Source organism: Misgurnus anguillicaudatus, chromosome 6 (genome assembly GCF_027580225.2).
Source record: "Misgurnus anguillicaudatus chromosome 6, ASM2758022v2, whole genome shotgun sequence".
NCBI lineage: Eukaryota > Metazoa > Chordata > Actinopteri > Cypriniformes > Cobitidae > Misgurnus > Misgurnus anguillicaudatus.
In genome coordinates, this window is record NC_073342.2 from 6,471,746 (window position 1) to 6,496,026 (window position 24,281).

The 24,281-nt window shown below is 44.2% G+C and overlaps 2 protein-coding genes across 2 annotated transcripts in view; both read right to left on the reverse strand.

Annotated features, from left to right (window-relative positions):
* tdrd12 (tudor domain containing 12) overlaps positions 1-24,281 on the reverse strand; it is a 46,966-nt gene that overhangs the window by 17,647 nt on the left and 5,038 nt on the right. The window contains exons 5-19 of the mRNA XM_055191847.2: positions 23,363-23,482; positions 20,492-20,547; positions 19,219-19,304; positions 18,769-18,988; positions 16,693-16,856; positions 16,536-16,606; positions 15,756-15,804; positions 14,445-14,521; positions 11,801-11,881; positions 4,042-4,102; positions 3,818-3,925; positions 3,515-3,700; positions 614-767; positions 334-461; positions 68-259 (exon numbers count right to left, since the gene is read on the reverse strand). Coding sequence (XP_055047822.2) covers positions 68-259; positions 334-461; positions 614-767; positions 3,515-3,700; positions 3,818-3,925; positions 4,042-4,102; positions 11,801-11,881; positions 14,445-14,521; positions 15,756-15,804; positions 16,536-16,606; positions 16,693-16,856; positions 18,769-18,988; positions 19,219-19,304; positions 20,492-20,547; positions 23,363-23,482 — 1,753 coding nt within the window. The remainder of the gene's footprint in view (positions 1-67; positions 260-333; positions 462-613; positions 768-3,514; positions 3,701-3,817; positions 3,926-4,041; positions 4,103-11,800; positions 11,882-14,444; positions 14,522-15,755; positions 15,805-16,535; positions 16,607-16,692; positions 16,857-18,768; positions 18,989-19,218; positions 19,305-20,491; positions 20,548-23,362; positions 23,483-24,281) is intronic.
* LOC141364249 (uncharacterized) lies at positions 5,207-8,276 on the reverse strand. Its single transcript, XM_073868409.1, has 2 exons — positions 8,091-8,276; positions 5,207-7,994 (listed from the first exon to the last, which is right to left on the reverse strand). Exons 1-2 carry the CDS (start codon positions 8,274-8,276, stop codon positions 5,421-5,423), a joined length of 2,760 nt encoding a protein of 919 aa, XP_073724510.1. The 3' UTR covers positions 5,207-5,420.

A 24,281-nucleotide genomic window follows, 5' to 3' on the forward strand; every position in this document is an offset into this window, starting at 1 on the left:
ATTTTGCATGAGTAAAATCCAATCTTTATTGATCCTCTATAAGTAACTGCAGTCCATGAAAGCTAACCTGATGTACGCTACCATACAGCGCAGCCTCCTCCATCACGCTTATGATAATAGAGGGATAAATCATGTAGTCCCTGACCAGACCCTCCATCCCAGCACACCAGCGGCTGCCCACCGCGATAATCTGCCTGGGGCACGAGGCCCGCTCCTCTCCAGACACCACCTTCTGGAAGTGCTTCAGGATCACTGTCAGCTTTACACACAAAGCAAGTTGTTTAGACACAATGTAACAAGTGTTCATGGCAGATAAGTTCTGCTTCATCTTACCTGTTCAGGAGCCTGTGAATAAAGGACATTAACCTCATCCAGCACGAGGTGGCAGAGTCTCAGGAAAAGAAAGCACTGAGCATCCAGTAGTCTCATCATGGTAAACGGCGTCGTCACAAGCAACTGACCTTAATAATGCCACAAATGAAAAAACAAGAACTTCAAACCCTCTGTTGTTAATTTTGCTCTCTGATTAACTCCTGAAAGGTCACAATCCTGCAGATTTAGTTTGAAACTCTTCAGGATTGTGGAAAGACAAAATCTCACAAGTAATCCTTACAGTTTCTTTGGATCTTGATCTTTTTAGGCTCGTTCTGGTCCACACCCAGAAGCACACTGGTGGGATGAAGGTTGTGAGTTGCTTTGCTCTCCTCTAGAAGATCCAGCACCGTCTGAACCTTCTCCCAGCCTGGACACAAGATCACTGCTACCGGCTGCAGACAAACATCACAGAAACTGATGCTACATCCCAGATCAAATCTTGAAGTGTTATTAGAGGAAAAGACATATGGTTTAGGATTGTGTCCTGTGAACTATTTGTTGTTGAGCTGCATCACATGACCCACTAACTTTGGGTTTACAACAGATGCGAGTTCAACGATTTGCGCGAGTAGATTACGATCAGACGCGTCCTCGCGTGGGGCAATGCGAATGACGCGATATGGGCGAAGACGCTTTTGAGGCGAATAGCGCGTGTTTTCGCCCATATCATAGCGTCATTCGCATTGCCCCACACGAAATATTCAATTCGAGCTAAAAATTCGCATGACACGAAGTTAAATCCCGCGAGTAATCTAGAGCGAGCAACGCGATTCGACTGCACGCTTCGCATTTGGTGTAAACCCACAGTAAGTCCCGACGTAGAACTGCACCAGAGAGCTCTTCAACAATCACTATGCTTCACGTTGACTATACAACCCTTCATTTTCATGGATGCATCAGGGCAGATTTGGATTAACCCTAGAAATGTGACATGATCACACGGAAGTGGTGCACAACCTCAAAACAAACTGGAGGTAATGGATTTGTTTAAATGTTCTGTCACCCTAAACATACGTTTATATGAGGTATTAACTCATTCGCCGCCAGCATTTTATTTGAAAAGTCGCCCACCAGCATTTTTTGTAATTTTCACAAAATGCATTACAGAAAAATTTTCTTCTAAAAATATATAAACATACAAATATATCAAATGAAGAACTGACCCTCTGCTTTCAAACAAACAATAAAACGGGAAAAAACAGTTTAATCCTATCTATATTTTTCATCTGCTTATACACTCACCTAAAGGATTATTAGGAACACCATACTAATACTGTGTTGGACCCCCTTTCGCCTTCAGAACTGCCTTAATTCTACGTGGCATTGATTCAACAAGGTGCTGAAAGCATTCTTTAGAAATGTTGATAGGATAGCATCTTGCAGTTGATGGAGATTTGTGGGATGCACATCCAGGGCACAAAGCTCCCGTTCCACCACATCCCAAAGATGCTCTATTGGGTTGAAAACTGGTGACTGTGGGGGGCATTTTAGTACAGTGAACTCATTGTCATGTTCAAGAAACCAATTTGAAATGATTCAAGTTTTGTGACATGGTGCATTATGCTGCTGGAAGTTGCCATCAGAGGATGAGTACATGGTGGTCATAAACGGATGGACATGGTCAGAAACAATGCTCAGGTAGGCCGTGGCATTTAAACGACTCCCAATTGGCACTAAGGGGCCTAAAGTGTTTCAAGAAAAATCCCCCACACCATTACATTAATAAGAAATTGAACAGGTGTTCCTAATAATCATTTAGGTGAGTGTAAACTCTTATGTGGCATTCACACCAGCCGCGGTAGAGGCGGCAAAAACATGCTATTCCCGCGTAGTTGGATGCTTGAACATTTTGAGTTTACTTGCTTCATTCGCGTGTTAAAGCCGCACGTGAAATGAAAATGAACTGAAACGCCCAATTCCGCCTTCCGCCCCATTTGCACTGCGCCACAGGATGCCTATTTGCGTCTTTGCGTTAACTTAACATTTAAATCACTTGCTTTCCGCCTCTTCTGCGTCTTGGTGTGAATGCACAGTTATGGCACTTTTCCATTGGGTGCAGTACGTAGTACTCGATACTTTTTTAGTACCACCTCGGTTGGGGTTTCAAGCGACCCGAGCTGACACCAAAACTTGACGCGAAAACACTGTAGATCACTGATTGGTCTGAGAGAATCGTCACTACCAGCGTCATGGCTATGTAAAAGATTAGCATTACCTTTAGTGCTAGCTTGCACTGTCTCGAGCAAACATGTTTTCATCTGTGCTCTGCTATAAGTTCCCAAACTCCCTTTTAGCGATGAAAAACATTCACAGGTTGAGAACCAGGAACACCATAATTTTTTTCCAGAATTGCAGTTTGTGGCAAAACATTTGCGACGCGCACGTTCGCATATGCTTATATGCAACTTTAGGTGTTTCACACCTGCCTTGTTTAGTAAGATTGAATCGTACCAGATTGCTCAATTGGTGCGATTTGTTTGGGCAGGTGAGAACGCAGCAATCGAACTCTGGTGCGCACCAAAAGCGGACCTCTAGAGCGGTTAGTTTGTGGTGAGAACACGATCAGAGATCGAAGCGACTTAACTGCAAAAGTACTGCACATTTTGGACTAAACCAGCTGCCATAGTCAGCTGCGCAGTGCATTATCGGATGAGGAAGTGTTTGTTGACAGTTTCCATTACCAATATTAGCACAATGACAGATCACGGACATACCTGGAGGTGCGGGCGGAGCCTCAGAAATTTGGTGTCTTTGCCGTTTGTAGACCATTAAACGGTTTGTCTAGAGTGCAGTATACAAACTATGTATAACAACCACAGAGACATAATTACAGCGCGCAGCCGTCTGTCCATGGTGTCTGCTGTATTATCCTTCTTTTGTTTACTTCCGGGGGTTCCGTTGGAAATTCGCGCACGTTGATTTTGACCAATCGAAAAGCAGTTTAGGAAATGCGTTCAAATACATGTGGCCAATGAAGGATATTGATCTTATCACATGACAGAATTTTGGTTCGTTTCAACTGGTGCGGATCAGAGCAATCAGTGTGGTGTGAAACGGAACCAAAACTGCTAAAAAAGTTACGATGTATCATTTTTTGCTTATGTGTGCTTTTAAATGATATCAGAATAGTAAATCTTACCCCGATGCGAGCGGCGATGTTGGACACGGTAGAAACCACCTGTAGGTGCATCAGCAGTGGTGGGATATAAGAAAGAGGATTGTCACCAGTGTTTGACACCAGAAGCGTGTCACAACCCCGGGCCACAGCCGGCCAACAGTATCTCTCCCCTAAATTCGGCCCAGTGTACTTTTTCCACAGCAGGAACTGAAATATGTACCACAAATACGTACACGTATACGTTATCAGCCTGCTAATGTAACAAAGTTGAATAAATAATAAATTAGAGGACATTCCTGCCATTATTAGGATACATTGGCTGACCTTTCTGAAGTGTTCGCTGATGGGGGCTCGGGTCAGGCTGCTGCAGGGGTTTACAGGAAGAGCCGAATGCACTAAAACTCCAGCCTGACCTGGATTAGACCGCACAACCTGTTGAAAAATTGACAAACAACATACTAACTACACCTTTAACAAACAAAAACATATCATTTGTAATAAATAAAAATATGTAATGCAATGATTTACAGAAACAGAGAGGTCCTTACTTTGTCTTCAGAATGTTCTTGGTCTAGATTCAGCGGATCAGGACTCAGGAACTGCAAGAGCCTGTCCGTAATCACACATTAAATAATATACATATAAAGGACAAATAAGCCAACCGATCTGAACTATTTAAATAACTGTTATAAGTAAGTAAGTAAGTAAGAGTGCCAAAGAATGTATTGAAATAATCTGTTAAATTATTCTCTGATATCAATATAGAAGATATGTGACTTTATTAAAGGATTAGTCCAATTTCTTAAAAAAAAATAAATAAATAAAATCCAGATATTTACTCACCACCATGTCATCCAAAATGTTGATGTCTTTCTTTGTTCAGTTCAGAAAAAAATTATGAAAAACATTCCAGGATTTTTCTCATTTTAATGGACTTTAATGGACCCCAACACTAGTTTTAATGCAGTTTAAAATTCCAGTTTCAACAGAGTTTCAAATGACTCTAAAGGATCTCAAATGAGGCATAAGGGTCTTATCTAGCGAAACGATTGTCATTTTTACAAGAAAAAAACCCCACAACTTCTCGTATATCTCCGGTCCTGTGATGCGCCAGTGCGACCTCACGAAATACGTCATCACGTCAAGAGGTCACGGAGGACGTATGCAAAACTACGCCCCAGTGTTTACAAGTTGTGAGAAAGAGGACCGTTCCGACGTTGTTGTATGTGGAATGATACTAATTAATGTCTTTGTGTCAGTTTATTGTTTAAAATGTGCGTTTCATATATATAACACATGACCTTTCCACGGCATTACGCAATTACGTGAGGTCGCGCTGGCGTGTCATAGGACCAGAGATTTACAAGAAGTTGTGGTTGCATATTTTTTATTTTTCTTGTAAAAATGACAATCGTTTTCCTCAAAAAACATAATGAACTGAACAAAGAAAGGCATCAACATTTTGGGTGAAATTGTGGTGAGTAAATTATCTGGATTTTTTTTATAAAATGGTCTAATCCTTTAGGTGCAAAAATGACCCAGAGATGTCCATTTACAACGAGAGTTACGTATGTAACTACGGTTCTATGAATCCCGGATGACCGCCAGAGGCGGTGCTTAAGCACTGAATGATCCATCTCGCGCATGCGCAGGTCGAGTGTTTATACCAACAAAGTCACCCGTGACCCCTGATGCCTACGGAGAGTCTATAACTTCCGGTGACATCAGAGGATCTGTTCCTACAGAATCTTCTCGCGAGTACACGGGAATTCTGAGTGACAGAACGCTCTGGCGGTCATCCGGGATTCATAGAACCGTAGTTACATACGTAACTCTCGTTCTATTTCATCCCTACTGACCGCCAGAGGCGGTGCTTAAGCACTGGATGACACATACCAGAAAAGTCACGAGGAATTTAGCACGTACCTTATTGAGAGGACAGCGCAGAGTCTGGCAACAGGACCACCTCCAGTGGATGGGGGGTGGCGACATTCACCCGGTAGAACCTGGAGAAGGTACTCGGGGATGCCCATGATGCCGCCTCACAGATGCGCTCCAGGGGCACGCCGCGCAGGGCCGCCCATGAAGTTGAGACTGCCCTGGTAGAGTGGCACCTCACCCCAAATGGCAGGGGGTGACCACCTCGTTTATATGCCTGGGTGATTACATCCACCACCCAATGAGACAACCGCTGTTTGGAGAGAGCACAGCCCCTCCTAGGACCACCATAGCAGAGGAAGAGCTGGTCTGACTGCCTTATACTTGCAGTCGCGACAACGTAGGCTCTGAGAGCCCGTACGGGACACAGCAGCTGTAATCTGTCCTCCCCTTCTGGGGGAGTAAATTGTGCCAGGTGGATAGGCTGGTTAAGGTTGGTTGATGACAAAACCTTCGGAAGAAAAGCTGAATTCGGCCACAGGGTAACCCCCGAGCCATCGGAGTTCCACCTCAAACATGAGTCACTCACAGAGAGCGCATGAAGTTCCCCAACACGTTTCGCTGACGTGATAGCAAGGAGAAAGGCAGTCTTAATAGAGACCCACTTCAGCTCTGCCTGAGCCAGGGGTTCAAAGGGAGGTGAACATAGGGAATCGAGCACCAGGTGTAGATCCCAGGCTGGAGCGCGTTGTGCTCGTGGGGGGCGTAACCGCCATGCACCCTTCAGAAAAAGGGACACCAATCTGTGACACCCCACCGTGTCGTTGTCCACCCGAGCATGTCGAGAGGACATGGCTGCCACATATACCCTCAAGGTAGCCGGGGACCGGCCGCTATCCAAGAGTGACTGGAGAAACTCTAGAATCTTTGGAACTGAACAGCGCACAGGGTCCACATTCCTGTCTGAGCACCATGTAGTAAACAGCCGCCACCTGTTCTCATACTGCGCCCGGGTAGAAGGCGCCCTTGCATTCAATATGGTATTGCAGACGCCATCTGAACACTCAGTCAGCAGCGGGTCGGGCCCTGCAGCGACCAGACCCACAGCTGCAGGCGGTGAGGATCGGGATGCCAGATTTGGCCCCGTAACTGAGACAGGAGATCCCTCCTGTCTGGGAGGCGCCACGGTGAACCGTTGCAGAGACTGTACAACAGTGGAAACCATGTTCTTCCCGGCCAGAAGGGGGCTACCAACAGTAGCCTGTGACCGTGTTGGAGGACTCTCTGCAGTGTTGGAAGAATCAGAGGGATTGGTGGAAAAGCATAGAGGAGAACCTCTGGCCAATCGTGTGCGAGAGCATCCTGGCCCAGAGGGCTGCTCTTCTCCGTCCAGGAGAACCAAAGGGGGCAATGGGTCGATTCCTCTGAGGCAAAGAGATCCACCCCTGCCCTGCCGAAGATGTCCCAGATGCTGAGGACCACATCCGGATGAAGCCGCCACTCCCCCGGCGGAGGCTTGCAACGGGAGAGTAAGTCTGCCGCCTGATTCTGCTCCCCAGGCAAATACATCGCCCTCAGGCTGGCCAGGTGTGGCCCTGCCCACAGCAGGAGATCCTGGGATGCCTGCAGCAGTGGTGCAGACTTGGTGCCTCCTTGGTGGTTTATGTGAGACACAGTCGAGACATTGTCTGATCGCACAAGCACATGCCGGCCTCCCAGGAAGGGAAGGAAAACCTGCAATGCCTTGTGCACAGCCCGCAGTTCCAGGACATTGATGTGCTGTGAGCGCTCCTGCACAGACCACAGCCCCTGAGCTGTTCGATTCTGCCACACAGCACCCCATCCCGAGAGGGAAGCATCTGTTGTGAGGATTTCCCGACGAGATGCGATGGAACCCAAGGGCATGCCCTGCAGGAGAAATGACCTTACTCTCCATGGGGCCAGAGCAAGAAGGCAACGACGTGACACCTTGAGTTTCCTGTGCCGGTGCCACTTGACATCTAGGTGAAAGCCGTGCAACCACCTCTGGAGGGGACGCAGCGACAGCAGTCCTAGAGGAATCACGGTAGCGGCAGCTGTGAGTTTCCCTAGGAGGCGCAAAAACTCCACATAGCATAACTGCCTGCCCCCCCGAAACAGGAGGAGGCGGCGGAGGATGTCGTCCACCCGCTGTGGTGATGGGCGAGCCTTCATGGTGATTGCATCGAGAGTCATCCCGAGAAAAAGCGTGCCCTGCGATGGAACCAGGCAACTCTTTGTAAAATTCACCCGGAGGCCCAGGCGGGCCACATGAGAGAGAAGACACGACGTGTCCAGTGCCACCTGAAACTGGGATGGCGCACAGATGAGCCAGTCGTCCAGATATGGGAGAATCTTCATGCCCCGCGACTGCAAGTGCGAGAGGGCTGCCGTCACACACCTGGTGAACACCCGAGGGGAAAGGGAGAGACCGAATGGGAGCACTCGGAACTGGAAATGACGCCCTTGAAAGGCAAACCGCAGAAACTGCCGATGGTGTGGAGCTATAGGGATGTGGAAGTAGGCATCCTTCAGGTCTACTGACGTAAACCACTCTCCTTTGGCAATTGTACGTAGAACCTCTGCAGTGGTCAGCATGTGGAACCTCAGAACCTTCAGGAACCTGTTGAGACCCCTTAGGTCGAGGATAGGACGGAGTCCGCCATCTTTCTTTGCTACCAGAAAGTAAGTTGAGTAGAACCCCCCGGGGTGCAATAGGGGATCTACTGGCTCGATGGCGCCCTTGTCCAGGAGGGCGGACAACTCCTGGGTGAGGGCTTGGGCTTTTGCCGGGTCGCTTATGATGGTCATCTTGACCCGGCCATGGGCTGGGGGCCGGCGTCGGAACTGAAGTTTGTACCCGTGGGTTAAGGTTGAGAGCACCCATGGGTCCCTGATGGAAGCAGCCCAATAGCTGAGCTGCTGCTGGGAAAAACAGCCGACGGCCGACCCCCGGGCTTCAGCGCCGGGGTCCCCGGCCTCTAAAGGTTCCAGAGGCACGACGGGTTGGAAAGGACTGCGGTTGTCCTGAGGGCAGCCGGTCAGGCACCCGAAAGGTCGGTGCCTGCTGCTGAGCAGGCTGTGGACGTGGGCGCAGAGACCTTAGGTAGCCCCTAGGGTGAGCCTGTGGACGAGAGCTGCGCTGTGGGGCAGCTGGAGGACCTCTAGGCCTGCTAGGAGGCGGAACGCTTCTTTGAAGCCCGGACAGCTGCTGTCGAGTCCGTCCGGCTTGGACCGTGCGCTCAAGCGCTTCCAGAGCTGCGGAACCAAACAGCTCCCCTGGTTCCACCGGAACACTGCGGAGGGTTCTCCTACAGGCCTCAGTGAGAGGAGATTGTGCCAACCATACCTGGCGGCGAGCCTGCACAAGAGTAGACATCAACCGCCCCAATTCCCTAGACATCAATGCGAATGCCTGTAGTGAAGCATCGCTAAAATTGTGGACGGAGGCATCCAACTCAGTCTCCTGCAGGGAAGTTGACAAAGCGAGCATCAGGTGGGACATGGAGTTACCGATGCGTCCCATGCGGGCCGCTGCATCATAGGCCTTACAGAGCAGGTCATCTGTAACCCGGCACTGGGGACGAGGGCACCTAGCATCCGGCCTCAAAGCCTCATCAGGTGAGATGATAAGAGCCGCTATTGTCGGCTCAACTGCTGGCATGCGGTCCAATCCGAACTTCTGGGCGTCCTGCATGGCTGCCAGGGTCCGGCCATCGGACGTTGCATGAGAGAGGGCCCTAGAATCCCTCCAGCATGCCTGCAACTCCCTCAAATACTCCTCCGATGGGGGCGCAGTAAAGCTGACGGAGGCTGGGACACGCCTGAAAAAAGCACTGGCCGGAGCCGGCTGAGTTTGCGGGACGTCCAACTGGAGACGAGCAAGAGCCATACGAATGATGGCTCCCATAGAGCAGTCCTCAACACCACCAGTAGAGCTATGGGTTGAAGAACGGGAGCAGGCCCCAGAAGGTTGGGAGGCTTCCATCTGTGGAAGTACCTCTGGCTCATATTCATTAAACTGGCCAGCTGACGCTGCCATGGAAAGCACATCGTCCTCCGACTCCAAGGAGGCTGCAGAGGGGACAAAATCATCTGGCGGCTCTGCTCCAGTACCGGACTGGAAAGCCAGGAAGAGGGACTTCATAGTATTGAGCTCCGCTGTTAGTTGGTCCACTTTAGAGGCAAGCCGGGGTCCCTTAGCCTTTTTTGCAGGAGTGGGGCCTGCAGCCTCAGCAGCCCGACGTTTAGACTGCCCAGACTGATCTGGAACCAGTCGCTGGGCTGGGGTCAAATGTCCAATCGACAAAGTAGAGCCCAACAGTTGCTCCACCTCAGCCAGTCTAGCTGCCCTCACTGCCCGAGGCATGATACCGCAGTTCATGCAGGGGTCGTCAGAAAGACCCTCCTTTAAATGTTCGAAGCCAAGACATGAGGGACATAAATCATGGCCATCCTCAAGCTGCAGAGGAGCCATACAGGCCGAGCAGGAGTGGTTGCCAACCATGCTGGCAACTGAGAAAAAAGGTAGCCTCGGCGGAAACGCTGCCACCAATTAGTCACAGGGGCACACCTATGCTGGGAGCGGGAGCGAAAACACTACCTTCACCAGCTAAGGGTAAACTATCCCAACGAAAAAATAGACACAGAATGCAGTACAGATGCCGGGAGAGGGAGCGAAAGCACAACCTTCACCAACAAATGTAGCAAAAAAGAAAAAAGATTAGCTTCAGCGGGAACACTGCCACCAATCTAGTCACTGAGGTACAAATATGCTGGTAACGGGAGCGAAAGCACTGCCTTCACCAGCTTAGGGTAACGAAAAAAATAAGACACTAAACGCAGTACCGGTGCCGGGAGCGAAAGCACAACCGTCACCGCAAACGTTGTGAAGCCAGTTAAGGGTAAGCGCTATTAACAAAAACCGGCACAACCGAGTTGGCACGAATACACAAAGCGCCGTTAAGCGCCGAAACGATTAACAAAAAACTGGCACAACCGAGTTGTTGCAAAATACACAAAGCGCAGTTAAGCGCCGAACGATTAACAAAAAGCTGGCACAACCGAGTTGGCACGAATACACAAGCGCAGTTAAGCGCCGAACGTTTAACAAAAACCGACACAACCGAGTTGGTACTAAATACAAAAAGCGCAGTTAAGCGCAAAAAGACGTTTAACAAAATAAACCGGCACAACCGAGTTGGCACAAAGTAACTACACGAGCGCAGTTGAACAATCAACCAAAAAACTCGTCCGTGTTACAACAATAAATCGCAGATGAATCAATAATATAAAGGTAACTGTTAACGTTAGATTACAAATGTCGGGAGAGGGAGCGAAAACACAGCCGTCACCAACAAATGCACCAAACGAGCAGTTATATAAAAAGTTTGTAACTCACCTGTCGGTAGATTTCGTTGCGGCCTTTGGAGGGCGAGCAACTCGCTGCTCCGACAATAAAATGTCACAAAGCCACCAGCAACGAATGAAACACAATATCCTGTAGTCTTTTGCTAGCGCGGAAAAAACAACCTGCGAAGCGAGAGGATGAAAAGGAGCGGATCCTCTGATGTCACCGGAAGTTATAGACTCTCCGTAGGCATCAGGGGTCACGGGTGACTTTGTTGGTATAAACACTCGACCTGCGCATGCGCGAGATGGATCATTCAGTGCTTAAGCACCGCCTCTGGCGGTCAGTAGGGATGAAATAGAACCTTAGGATTTAACCTTAGAATGAAATGGTCAATTGTTGCCCTATTTGAAAGGGTCATGAATAATAATGTTGAGCTCTGCTCTAATTGGCTGTTTCACAGAACAGCTCATTTCAGTAAACAGACCTTATATGTTTAAGCCTATATCAGAAGAAGATACAGATTTTGAGGAACAATCAATTGTTTTGAGATTGTTAATGGACATTTCTGAGTGGTAAGTGTGTTTTTTCTGTATGGACCTGCAAAACTTAACTGTAACGTCAATAGCAGAACTTCAGCCTTAACGTTAGCATACCTGTATAGCATTAACTAGCATATAGTGTTAACTCAACAGCAGTCACAACTTTTTTTTTAGCATTGAAACAGTATTGTACTTAATTTACTGTTGGGGCATACATCTCAACTGTAACATCACAGTCATGGTTGAGATTGACCTGTTTTCAAAGGGTCTTTTTTTATGCACAAAGTTCACATAAGGAGGAGAAAACAATAGTGTTTGATGCTCAAGATATGATATTATCATGTACAGAACAGGCTTTGACAAGCTACTGTGCAATTGCACTGCAAGGGTCGTAACCACCACAATAGATGTACGTATATTTCTTCTCCATACCCAAATGGTTTGGTCTCGAATGATCAAGATGTGGTTACAGCCTTGCTTCATGGTGATTATCGTGAATCACATTAAATGAACACCAACCTAGAACAGGCGAGCTGATCATCAAGACTGGGCTCCTGTGAGAGAGCTGCTTCATCTGGTTTCTCTGAAGAGCCACTCGAACTATGGCACAAACATAAATAAATAGTTCATTCAATTTACCTCATTTAGTTAATGTCACAGAAACTTCCATTGTGTGGATCGATATCATGCACCTCGACTTGTCTCACCTTACTTGGGCTCAGTTGGCTTTTCAATTGAGTTGAGTACCGCTTCATAGTTGGTTTGATTATAGGCGTGTTGTTATATTTGCGCTGCCTACTGCTGTGACATCATACAAAACGTGGGCGCAACAGAGCATTGTTGGAATGCAGTGTTTCCCATACATTCATTCATTCGTGTCACTCCGTCACAAAATCAAAATTGACCACCACAAATAAATTGCGTTAATCACTACCTCTGTCTCACATTACAGTTTCTGTACAAACACCCGTGGCATCAGTCATTTAAGGTGCAAAAATGCTGTGCGTCTAGTTTGCGCGAATGGCGTAAATTGAGCGCCTGCCGCGGTACATGCGAATGGTGCTTTTTGTGCAAAAAATGCCCGAGTTTGTGGCTGATGCCCGAGTTGAAAGAATTGAACTTTGGCGGAAGTCACTCATTCAACCTGAAGGAACGCTTGATATTGTCCGTGAGCAGTCACCTGGAGCTATACGACACAAGTTATTATTTCTATAGAGACAGGAATAAAAAGGACCTCGCTTGGAAGATTGTCAGTGAGCACATTGGGCAATCTGGTAAGATGTAATACACATTTCACTTTTGAGTCACATGACGTTTATTGACCAGCACCATTTATTTTCCCCTATAGTAAGATTACCAAATACAAACCGGTAACTCTCTCGATAAATGCACAACCAGCCATCTTGCAAACAGACAACCGCATAGCACTTGCCCCTCCCACAAGAAGCAAATTTTGCCTCTGACGCGCGTCAAATGCTACTTCACTCTAGACGCGCGAATGCATTCAAACTGTTCAAGCGGCAAACTAGGCGCGGTAGATGCGATTTTGACTCCTCAAACGTGGTTGGTGTAAACGCAGCATAAAAGTTTGGGAACTTGTACTACAAAGCAGAGATGACAACATCATTGGTTTACTCGAGACAGCACACGCACGAAAGTAAAGCTAATCTTGCATTTTAGGAATGGAAGAGGTGTTTCTCTCAGGTGGTACTAAAAAAGTATTGGGTGGTATGTACTGTACCCAGTGGAAAACCCCCTAAATGTGATCTGACCCGACCCGTGGGGTGCTATGTAATGAAAAAGCGCCATTAGATGTTGCACCTTTGCTAATATACAGTACTGTGCAAAAGTCTAAGGCCACCATTCTACCATTAAATTTGTTGTTTTTCCCATTGTATAGTAATTATATATAAATATTTCTCAGTCTCTTTATTAGTATAAAAGTATAAGCTGAAGTGTAAAATATTTAGGGTAAACTTTCCTTCCACTTGAGCAACTGCAGGATCTCTTAAACCTAAATTAAATTAAATCCTCATTTCTAATTCTAATCAAATGACTTCAGGACTTCAGTCTCCTCAAAAAAGTTCAAGATGTGTTTCGTGCCAAAAGAGGTCACACTAAAAACTGACTGATTCCTGAAGAAGATATTTAGTTCTAAAAATTGTTTTGATTTTAAATTCTGTGTACATATTTCCAGTATTTTCTGTTTGTATCTTAAAAAAAGAGTGAAAAATAAATATGGATGGACATTAAAACTTTTCTAAAACAACAAAGCTGGTGATGGTGGCCTAAGACTTTTGCACCGTACTGTACACAAAAATAAGAGACTAAATTACTCTTGTCATTGGCATAAAAAATAATGCAACCTTTTCACGACCAGTAAGAAATATATATGGCCAGGAAATAATTTTCTTCAATTAAATGCCAAAACAAATCGAATACAATTTCATTATTGAATATTTTATTATTTGTTGCAGCCTTACAAACAGACCCTGTCTATACCTACAAATCCTGCTTCTTCAAAGGCTATGTGGCGGTTTCCCGGACATGGTTTACCCAACGCTGTGAGAATGAAAGGGACATGTTTTAATATTGACCAAATTAAATGTTTTAATGTATCTTTCGCGCTCTATGGCAAGCAGGGTAGACAGATAAATACTCGACATGTTTAATCTGAGTGATTCATAAGTTATTTACGCCTGCCGGCTGTGTAAAAACGTTGCTTTGTTCCGCTATTTTGAATGGAAGTCAATGGAAGGGCTGCTTTTTTATCCCCCAAAAAGGGGCGGTGTCGAAATTTACAGTCAAGTTCCCGGATGTGCCGGTAGTCCGTATACAGTGAGAGAGGTTCAAAGACGTCCGTTTTCCCACTCTTGCGTCCAAAGATTATAGGAGGGCAAAAATCCTGCAGTGTATTCTGGGCTTTAGGCATGTGAGAAAGTTGTGTATCAATGTGTCTCAAAAATGCCTCGAAACAAAAAGCCACAAACAGGCTCAATTGTTCTGAGAGAGTGCTATATTTCCTGTTTTCTTCCAAACATTTGCATTGTATTGACGTGTAAGTGCAAGCGTGTGGAGTGGAGACAATCGCGCTTGGGCACGGTTCAAGGCAACCAGGCCTAATGTGAGTGCGCAATGAAGGAAAAAGTGGGTCTGGTCTCACCATAGTGATTGATTCTCCTCTTGTTCAGGTGCTGAACTGTTCTCACTGTCAGGACTGCTCGGCTTCTCTCCATCAGACTAAAAATACAAGCGGGTCATCAAGTAATTATTCTATTCACTTGTGATGATATGACTGCTACTGATAAAATGCTCCATCATTTGTGAGCTGTTTTGGATAAAAGTGTCTGCGAAATGAATAAATGTAAATGAAACCGGAAACCCCGTAACTTCAGTTCCCTGAGAAATGGGAACGAGACATTGCGTCAGTTAGCTGACGCTATGGGAGGTCCTCCCCTCATCCAATTTTCTGAAGGTTTTTTATAGACCAAAGCCAGTGTACTGGCCAAGTTCTGTCATGACGACGTATAGAGGCATGGCTTTCGCCGCTATATAACGACCGTCTCTAAGGCATATCATCAGATTATTTCAACTGAACAACAGAAGAACTGATCTGAGCAGTGACACGGCAGCTTATGCAATGTTACGAAAGTAACCAAGATGTTTCCTTTCGAGAACGGTCTCCTGACATTGCGTCAGTCAGCTGACGCTATGGGAGACTGTATAGAACCGAGCCGTGAAAACAGCGAAGAGCAGCATCAGCGGAGCTTACTCAAACCCTAGCCCAGTCGGCGTACGCCAACGTGAAAAAAAATGGATGCCAGAGCCTCTAGAGACCCAATCAGAAACTCGTCCAGACCCAGGGCAGAGTACATACAGACACAGCCAGCATATAGGTCTTATCACTGCACTACACAGGGCAGCAGATAAGCACAATGCAACAAATGACTGAACAGTCAAGCCTAGCATAACGCAAGCTATAGCAAGCATACTTGCATTCGGCATTTGCTGGCATAGTATAAGAAGCACATCAGGATAGCTAGTGTGAACGAAACGAGGATGAAGCAAATACAGCTCCACACCTCAACATTAGCAGTAACACAGTTTGTACTGGCAACATGCGATATACACTGTTGTTCTATAAAAAATCTTCAGAAAATCGAAAGAGGGGAGGACCACCCATAGTGTCATCTAACTGACGCAATGCCGAGAGATCGTTCTCGAAAGGGAACACATCTGACAACAGATTAGATCAGGGGTCTCCAACCCTGCTCCTGGTGAGCTACCGTCCTGCAGATTTTAGCTCCAACCAAACACAGTTCAAGCAGCTAATCAAGGTATTCAGTATTGCTTGATAATTACGGACAGGTGTGTTGGAGCAGGATTAGAACTGTAGTGTGCAGGAGTGTAGCTCACTAGGAGCAGGGTTGGAAACACCTGGATTAGATTATCAACTGTTGATGCGCATGCTTACTTTAGAAACCTGTTGTGAAGGTAAAATGCTGTCTAGAAACCTCTTGTATCTGTGAAAAGAAACAACTTACATTAGTGTGCATTGGGGTTTCCACAGTTAACAATTACAAAGGCTGCGTCCGAAAACTCTAAATTGCTGCCTTCTTTGGCAACATTCCAAGGCAGAAAGGCATCAAGGCACGTCCGAATCCAATGTTAGGTTTACTTGCTGACTCCTGAGATACCTTCATCATTGTCCCACAAGTCTATGCGTGTGCGCGCATGGGGAATGTGATTGGTCGAGCCTGGTCGAGTTCAAAAAATAAAATGTATATTTTCACTTTTGAAACCTTTTAATTGCATTTCTAGCGAGAAATTAGTATTGTAGTTTTTTAAATATGTGATTAATTATCACAAATGCGCTTTCTGTTTATATTTCAAACACTTGGCCTTTGAAGTGTGTCCGAAAGCGTTTCTCTTAGCTGCCTTCATGCCTCCGAAGTCATTGCCTCATGAGGCAGCGAGGCAACAAGTTTTCGGAGCCAGCCAAAATAAAGCTTCAGTTAGCATGACAGGCATGAGTATGAACTACCTACAGCATACACAGCATGAACTTGGGTCCAAAGTATTAATCTCCATTATATGAATTTTAGATTTTGCCTAATTATTTAGAGAAACAAAATAATGTAATATAACAAATACAAAAACTAATCCAAAACTACACATCTAAATATATTATAAATGTGAATTATGAGCTAATTTACGATATTCCAGATTGCGATTAGAAATATGGAAATCTTACTGTAATTGTGCTGCAGGTTTATCTGTATAGATGTCAGTGGCTTCGGCTCTGATACGCCAGCCTCTACCAATCTAAATCAAAACACAAAGAATAAATCCAGCCGGTTGAGGAGACACACACACGCTGCATCCATACTATCACTGTATCAAATACTTACAGTGTATGTTCCAACATTGTGAGCCAGCTCGGGGACTTTAGAAAGTTTAACCCGAGATGGCTTGTGTGTTTGCTCCAACATTTGTGGTTCCTGCTGCCCCTTTTCCAAAACTTGTGGTTCATGCTGCCCGTTTTCCATCACATGTGGTTCCTGCTGCCCCTTTTCTGAAGTATGAAGAAGATTAAGGGATTTTTAGGCAGAAATCTTAACTGTTTAATAGGATCAGATCATCTGTGTCAGGAATTCTACTAAGACTTTGGAAAACAAGCATCAGGATAAAAAGGACACATAAAAAATTGTGAACTTTTTAAGTTCTCTACACGCCATAATATTGGGTTTTAATAAAGCAAGGTCTTGGTGTGAAATATAAGGCCGGATTTACTAATAGCTTGTGCCAGCGCAAACCATCATTTGGCATTAAAAAAATATGTAATGTAACTGAAATAATATGAGAATATTAAATAAAAATGTAATATTTGAATTGGGTGAACTGAAGTGCCTAGTTAAGTTAACTCAGAAAGTTCTTTGACTAGATATTTTAAAGGGGACATATCATGAAAATCTGACTTGTTCCATGTTTATGTGCTATAATTGGGTTCCCAGTGCTTCTATCAACCTAGAAAATGTGAAAAAGATCAACCCGGTAACTTAAGTTTTGGTAAACCATTCTCTCCAAGCATGTGAAAAAAATACAACGGGGATGTGTTAAATAAGTATTTGACACATCAGCATTTTTATCAGTAAGGGGATTTCTAAGTGGGCTATTGACACAAAATTTCCACCAGATGTAGCGATCAAGCCAAATATTGAATTCATACAAAAAATCAGAACATTTAAGTATACAAGTTAAGTCATAATAAGTAAAGTGAAATGACACAGGGAATAAGTATTGAACACACTTTATTTGATAATTTGTAGAAAAGCCTTTGTTGGTGATTACAGCTTCTAGACCCCTCTTGTATGGAGAGACCAGTCGTCTGCATTGCTCAGGAGTGAACTGCAAGTCTGGTAAAACTGGTATGGTGTTCCTGGTTCTCAACCTGTGGATGTTTTTCATCGCTGAAAGGGAGTTTGGGAACTTATAGCAGAGCACAGATGACAACAGGTTTGCTCGAGACAGGGCACGGTAGCACTAAGGTAAAGCTGATCTTTACATTGTAGTGATGACGCTGGTAGTGACGATTCTCTCAGACCAATCAGTGATCTACAGTGTTTTCGCGTCACGTTTGGTATCAGCTCGGATCGCTCGGAACCCCAACGGAGATGGTACTTAAAAAAAGTATTGGGTACTACGTACTGCACCCAATGGAAAAGCTCCCAAAAGTAAGCTGACCCGCCCCAACCATACCAAACCGTGGGGTACTATGCAATGGAAAAGCGACATAAGAAACAACTGTTGATGCAAGGTCTTTCTGAAGATCTGCCTTTCAACGATAAGATTACGAAGATCTTAAGAGAGTTCTTTGTTTTTACCCATCATGAAGTCTTTCCTGTATGCCTCCTGAGTAACGAGAAGCCTTTATAGGCCAATTAGAACTAAAGCAGCTGATATTAATTAGTACTGATAGGGGCAGGGTTTCTCTCTCAATACTGACAGATTTCAGGTGATCTCCTGGCTTTCTATGCCATTTTTCACCTTCTCTTCATGTGTTCAATACTAATTCCCTGTGTCATTTCACTTTATTTATTATGACTCAACTTGTATACTTAAATTTTCTGATTTACTGAAAAAAATGCTGATGTGTCAAATACTTATTTCCCCCGCTGTAGGTCATTTAAATTTGGCTCCCTTGTGATATCAGAAGGGGATAATGCCACCCCTTAATCTGCACGATCCAACCACAACACTGCCATTTAGTGCAGAGATCAGCTCATTTGCATTTAAAGGGTCACCCAAAACGGCACATTTTTGCATACAAAGTGGAAATTTTAACATGCTATAATAAATTATCTATATGGTATTTTGAGCTAAAACTTCACATATTACTCTGTGGACACCAAAGATTTATTTGACATCTTAAAAAAAGTCTTATAATGATAAGATAGGCCACAGCACTAAACTCATATCAGCCTGACCTGTCTGTGGCTCCTCTTTCCTCTCCTCCGTGATGAAGATGTCTGTGGATGGAGCTTTGACTGGACAACAGCCATTCATTTCCAAGAGCTGATGAGGACTGGAGTAGATGTCCCACGCCAGGCTGACCGGAGCGCGGTCACCATCCCTTTCCATCGTACTGGACTTCTCATTCCAGAAACATGCAAACTTCTTCACCACGAGCTCATGGTTCACACAGATCTAAAGGACATTATTTTATTGTTCTGAAGTATGTATTTGAAAAATATTCCCCATCTCTAATCTTCAAATACAAAAGACTCGCATTTAAGGATGTTGTAATATAGTGTTATAGACATTTACAAAACAGATAACAAAGAAACATTTTGCATCATGTCTAGCAGGACAAAGGATTTACAGCAGATCAGATCTTTGAAGACAGAATTTAGAAAATGTCATGTGAGCAGATGTACCTTTGTGTTTTTAATAGTCAGGTAGAGTTCAATAGAAGAACAGTCTGCATTTGTTTCACACAGAACAGCTTCAACCAGAGTGGACACTAAAGAGACAGAACATCTAAGTAAGCAATAAGGTATGAAAGGTTGTGCTGTGTCTTGTAGACACAATGCAAAGAAAGAGTCAATGCCACCAATGCTAATGCTGCGTTTACACCAACCGCGTTTCAGGCGTCAAAATCACGTCTACTGCGCCTATTTTTCTGCTTGAACAGTTTGAATGCATTCGCACGTGTAGAGCGAAGTAGACGCGCAGAAAAAGCAAGCAATTGACGTGCGTCAGAGGCAAAATCCACCTCTTGTGGGAGGGGCAAGTGCTATGTGGTTGTCTGTTTGCAAGATGACTGATGTTGACTGATATCACTGACACTCTTCCAAGCGTTGTCCTTTTTATTCCTGTCTCTATAGAAATAAGAACTTGTGTCGTATAGCTCCGGGTGACTGCTTACAGACAATATCAAACGTTCCTTCAGGTTAAATGAGTGACTCCGGGCGGAGCTTCCTCCACAGCAGCAAGCAGGCTCCTGATTGGTTAACGCAGCGCGAAATTCCGCCAAAGTTCACATTTTTCAACTCGGGTGTCAGCCGGTAATTCGCGTCAAACGCAAAATGCACAAAAACCAAACTAGATGCGCGAATGACGCATCTTCACATTGACTTAACATTGAAATCACTCGCTCTCCACGCATCTACCGTGGCTGGTGTAAACGCAGCTAACGATTATTTTAAACTTTTACTAAAGAGCAACAATTATCCGATTCACGGTTTTACATTTCCTTTGGTGTGTAAGTGTGTATTATGTCATGTTAACCATTTTCAAAAGGTACAAAAACAACGCATTTCAGGCAGGCAGGGCACAGAGGACCAACAATAATATATGGTATGTGGAAAATAGTTTTTTAACCATAAACCACGCAAACACATTGTATTACACCAAATGCACAAAATAATGTAGCCCAAAATGTAACCCCCTCAGCTGTGACTTATTTTCGATACAGCAATAGCCTTGAGTACCTTATTGCTTTTAAAAACCGTTAACACAATACAAATACTAAAGAAAAAACCTTTAATGAAGTAAAATCGCTAAAAGTCTTCCTTCTGCTAGAAAAAAAATAGTCTCTGACTGACTGAACAGTAACAGACAAATGTTTACATTGCAAAGGTTTCTGTGCAGTGCAAATAAAGTGCAGATTCACAAAATTCTTGCACAAATCCAGCATGACATTCTTACCTTGTAAAAGGTTGTGCAGGTATTTCGTAGAAGAGCTGTCCCATACAGAAGATGGACTGACACAGAAACAAAAATAATGCCTTATAGTTAACATATTTTTGTGGCACTGCTATTAAAGATAGACACAATATTCTTATTCTTTATAAGTTCTGCTGTGAGTGGTACAAAATGTTTACAAATTATTTACTTGAATATCATTGATTATTTACCTCCATATATCCATAGTGTTTAATCAAAATCTAATTTTGGACTAATTAAACAGGTTTTCTGTATACATATATAGACAAGACAACCCACTGACTAGTTAACTTTAAATAAGGTGCAGTTTGGCAAATTGCTAAAAAACACACTAAGAGGTCGACCGATATGGCTTTTCTCTGGCCGATGCCAATATTTAGAAAACAAGGCAGCCGATGGCCAATACGTTTGGCCGATTTTCTATATGTACATAATAATCAAAATGTTCTCATCATAAGCAGATATTTTAAATGTAAAAATGTCACTATTTAAAGGTGCAGTGTGTAAATTTAAGCGGTGAGGTTGTGAATTGCAACCAACGGCTCAGTCCACTGCTCACCCCTGACTTTTGAAACACATAGAGAAGCTACTGTAGCCACCACCGGACAAACAGGTCATCATCTGAGACAACTTAGTAAAAAAAGTTTGTCCGTTAAGGGCTTCTGTAGAAACATGGCAGCCCAAAATGGCGACTTCCATGTAAGGGGACCCTCGGTGTATGTAGATAAAAACTTCTCATTCTAAGGTAATAAACACATAACGGTTCATTATTAAAGGTCTTTATACACACTTGACAATATAGTTTTGTATATTATTTTGCATTTCTGTAAAGAGATCCTTCTTAAAATTACACACTGCACCTTTAAGTCAAAGTATTTAAAAAAATGATGACTGGTCTTTCTGAAGAGTTTTACAACCTCATCTGCAGCATGCATTTATCAGACACAGATATTACCTGACACTCTGCTGTTATCATCTTTGATCAGTTTTTTACCATGGCTTTTATTGCTTTGTAGGATAAAATCCTTATTTGGTAGACCTGATAAATTATTTATTCATCATAAAGTTAACACAGTAAATGTCTATGTTTTGAGACTGTTATTTAGGGCAAATATTTCTAAACACATTTACATTCTTATTTCTGAGGCGCTATAAGTGACTGATTGTGCTGACAGTGACGTCTTGTGAGTTTAGTGTTGGGACAGATCTGTTGTTTCAACCGTTCATTCAAACAAATCCCTTCAAAGGAGTCAGTTCGCGAATCGGACCCATTGTGTTCTAATCCAGGCTGAGCAGAGTAAAACTGTAAACAAAGTGTTACTGTAACAACACGAAAAACATTTCCTCGGTGGATATGATTTGGTCTTCCGACCTTTCGCCATCGAGTCAGTTTTGTTTTGAGTAATAAAAGCACGCGGCTCTGCTCTCTCTGTCACGCAAACAAAGATCATCATCACTCATTAATCACATGAAATGAGCCTAATCTTTGCATGGACAGTGCACCGCGAGACATAAACCCGTCGCGCTGTTGTACTGGCTGCTTAATTCGCGCGATCCCGCCATCGTTTACTAAAGCTGTTTGTGAACAAGGCACGGCTGCACACACAAGGGAGCGATCGGCTTGCAGCAAGAGGCAGCGTCACGAGTTCTACAACAAAGCTTAGGTGCCCGCAGATGCGCCTGCCTATTAATCGGCCTAATTTTGCAGCCAAATCGGCCAAAGCCGATTTTTTAAAATATGCCAAAAATATGCCAATTAATCGGCCCGGCTGATAAATCGGTCGACCTCTAAACACACTGCAATATTTCAAGAGCAGCTATAAGAGTCATTAGCTATGTTTCTAACAGAACTTACTCATTTGAACCGATTTATTTGAATAAATGGTTAAAACAACAGATCTGTCCAACACTGGATCCACAAGACATCACTGACAGCACAATCAGTCACTTATATCGCCCAGCACAAAATTTAGGTGCACCCAAATTTTTGACCGCATCGCATTTATAGTTATCCCAAAAATGTAAATTCTTTCATAATTTACTCACTCTCATGTTGTTACAAACCTGTAAATGCCTAAACCTGTATATGTCTATAAATGTCTTTGTTCTGGTGAACATGACGGAAGATATTTTGAGGAATGTTTGTAACCAAACTATTCATGAGCCCCATTCACTTCCATGGTATTATTTGTTCATACTATGAAAGTGAATGGGGCTCATGCTCGGTTTGGTTACAAAAATTCCTCAAAATATCTTGCTTCGTTTTCATCAGAACAATGAAATTTATACAGGTTGGTAACAAAATGAATGAGAGTTAATGATGACAGAATTTTTTACACCCCAGTTTGTGGTCGTTTAATGTACAAAATATAAACATGTAGGCTAATTTATCATTTTCATGCTGTCATTCCATTTTCCTTATATGAGTCATGCACAGTCCTGTTTGATAACCCACATCCCCGTTATTCGACATAAGCATCAATTTATTTCATACCCACCCGTTTGACATAAAGACTGCGACCGGCCGCACCGCAAATCGCGAAGTAAATTGAAACCTTTAAAGATCTTCATGCAGAAAATGGACAAAAATAAGCACAGGGCCATGATTGGACAAATATATTATCATTTAATGTGAAACTTTGTGAGGGTTGGCAGATTGAGAGCTTGATCGCACTTTCGAGCCCTGCCAGAGAAAAAAAACATATCGGTCGACCTCTAATGGCAACACTGCTTGATTTGCAAATTTTTGATGCAATATTTCAATTATGCGCATAATTTTAATATGCAACTTTGGATGGAAACATAGCTAGTGTATGCGTAGTGTGTTGAAAAGCAGACTCAGAAGTGACTTACACAAGCTCAGCATTATCATTGTAGATGGACATCTGTAGTGTCATAGGACGGATTCCAGCCAGTTTAAAGCGTCTCACCCTGAAGGGAAGCTGCAGGAACTTCTCAAGAGGAGTTCTTACACTGAAATAAAACGTGTAGCTTGCATCATGACATTACAATGCGCAAAATCAGGGAATCCTCCAAAAAGTGTAGTTTCTACTAAAAGTGAACCCATGTTTTCTTCTAACCTTTACATTTAGGGTTGGTTTCCCAGACAGGGTTTAGATTAATTCAGGACTAGGCCTTAGCTATTTTAGGACATTTAACTCCTTCCCCGCCATTGACGAGTTATCTCATCAATTCAGAGAAAACGCTTCCCTGCCAATGACGAAAATTTCCGGCTTTCCGCAATACAGCTAGTATTCACCAGGTGGCGCCCTTCCACAACTCATATACAACCCGGAAGTAACGCCTCTCAAAGAGAAAGAAGTTAGGCCCTGTCCCACATGGTACACTCAGGACTTGTGGTCCTCCTCAGAGTCCACACTTTGATGAGATCATGTAGTGCAGACTTTAGGGACCCTTGATGCAAGTCCACGTGAGTGCACCGGAGTCATATTTTGGGACCGACTCGAGCGTCACACCGGAAATAGGAACAGAAGTTGCCCGTCAGTGTGAACTACTCCCTTCCATCGTCTGATTGCTCTTTCACAAGGACTTCTGGGTTGGTAAAGTGCGCAAAGCCTGCTGCTGATGCTGAAGACCGCATCAAGGGGGTGCTGATGAGCACACTTCAAAGTGTAAAAATGACAGATGGGACACTCTACGGACACGTAGACTAAGCGAGCATGCGCAATTTAAGGCCAAGAGACCGAAAGTCCACATGATGTGCGCCATTTAAGACAGGGCCTAAGTGTTGCATGACTTGTACTCGCTCCTC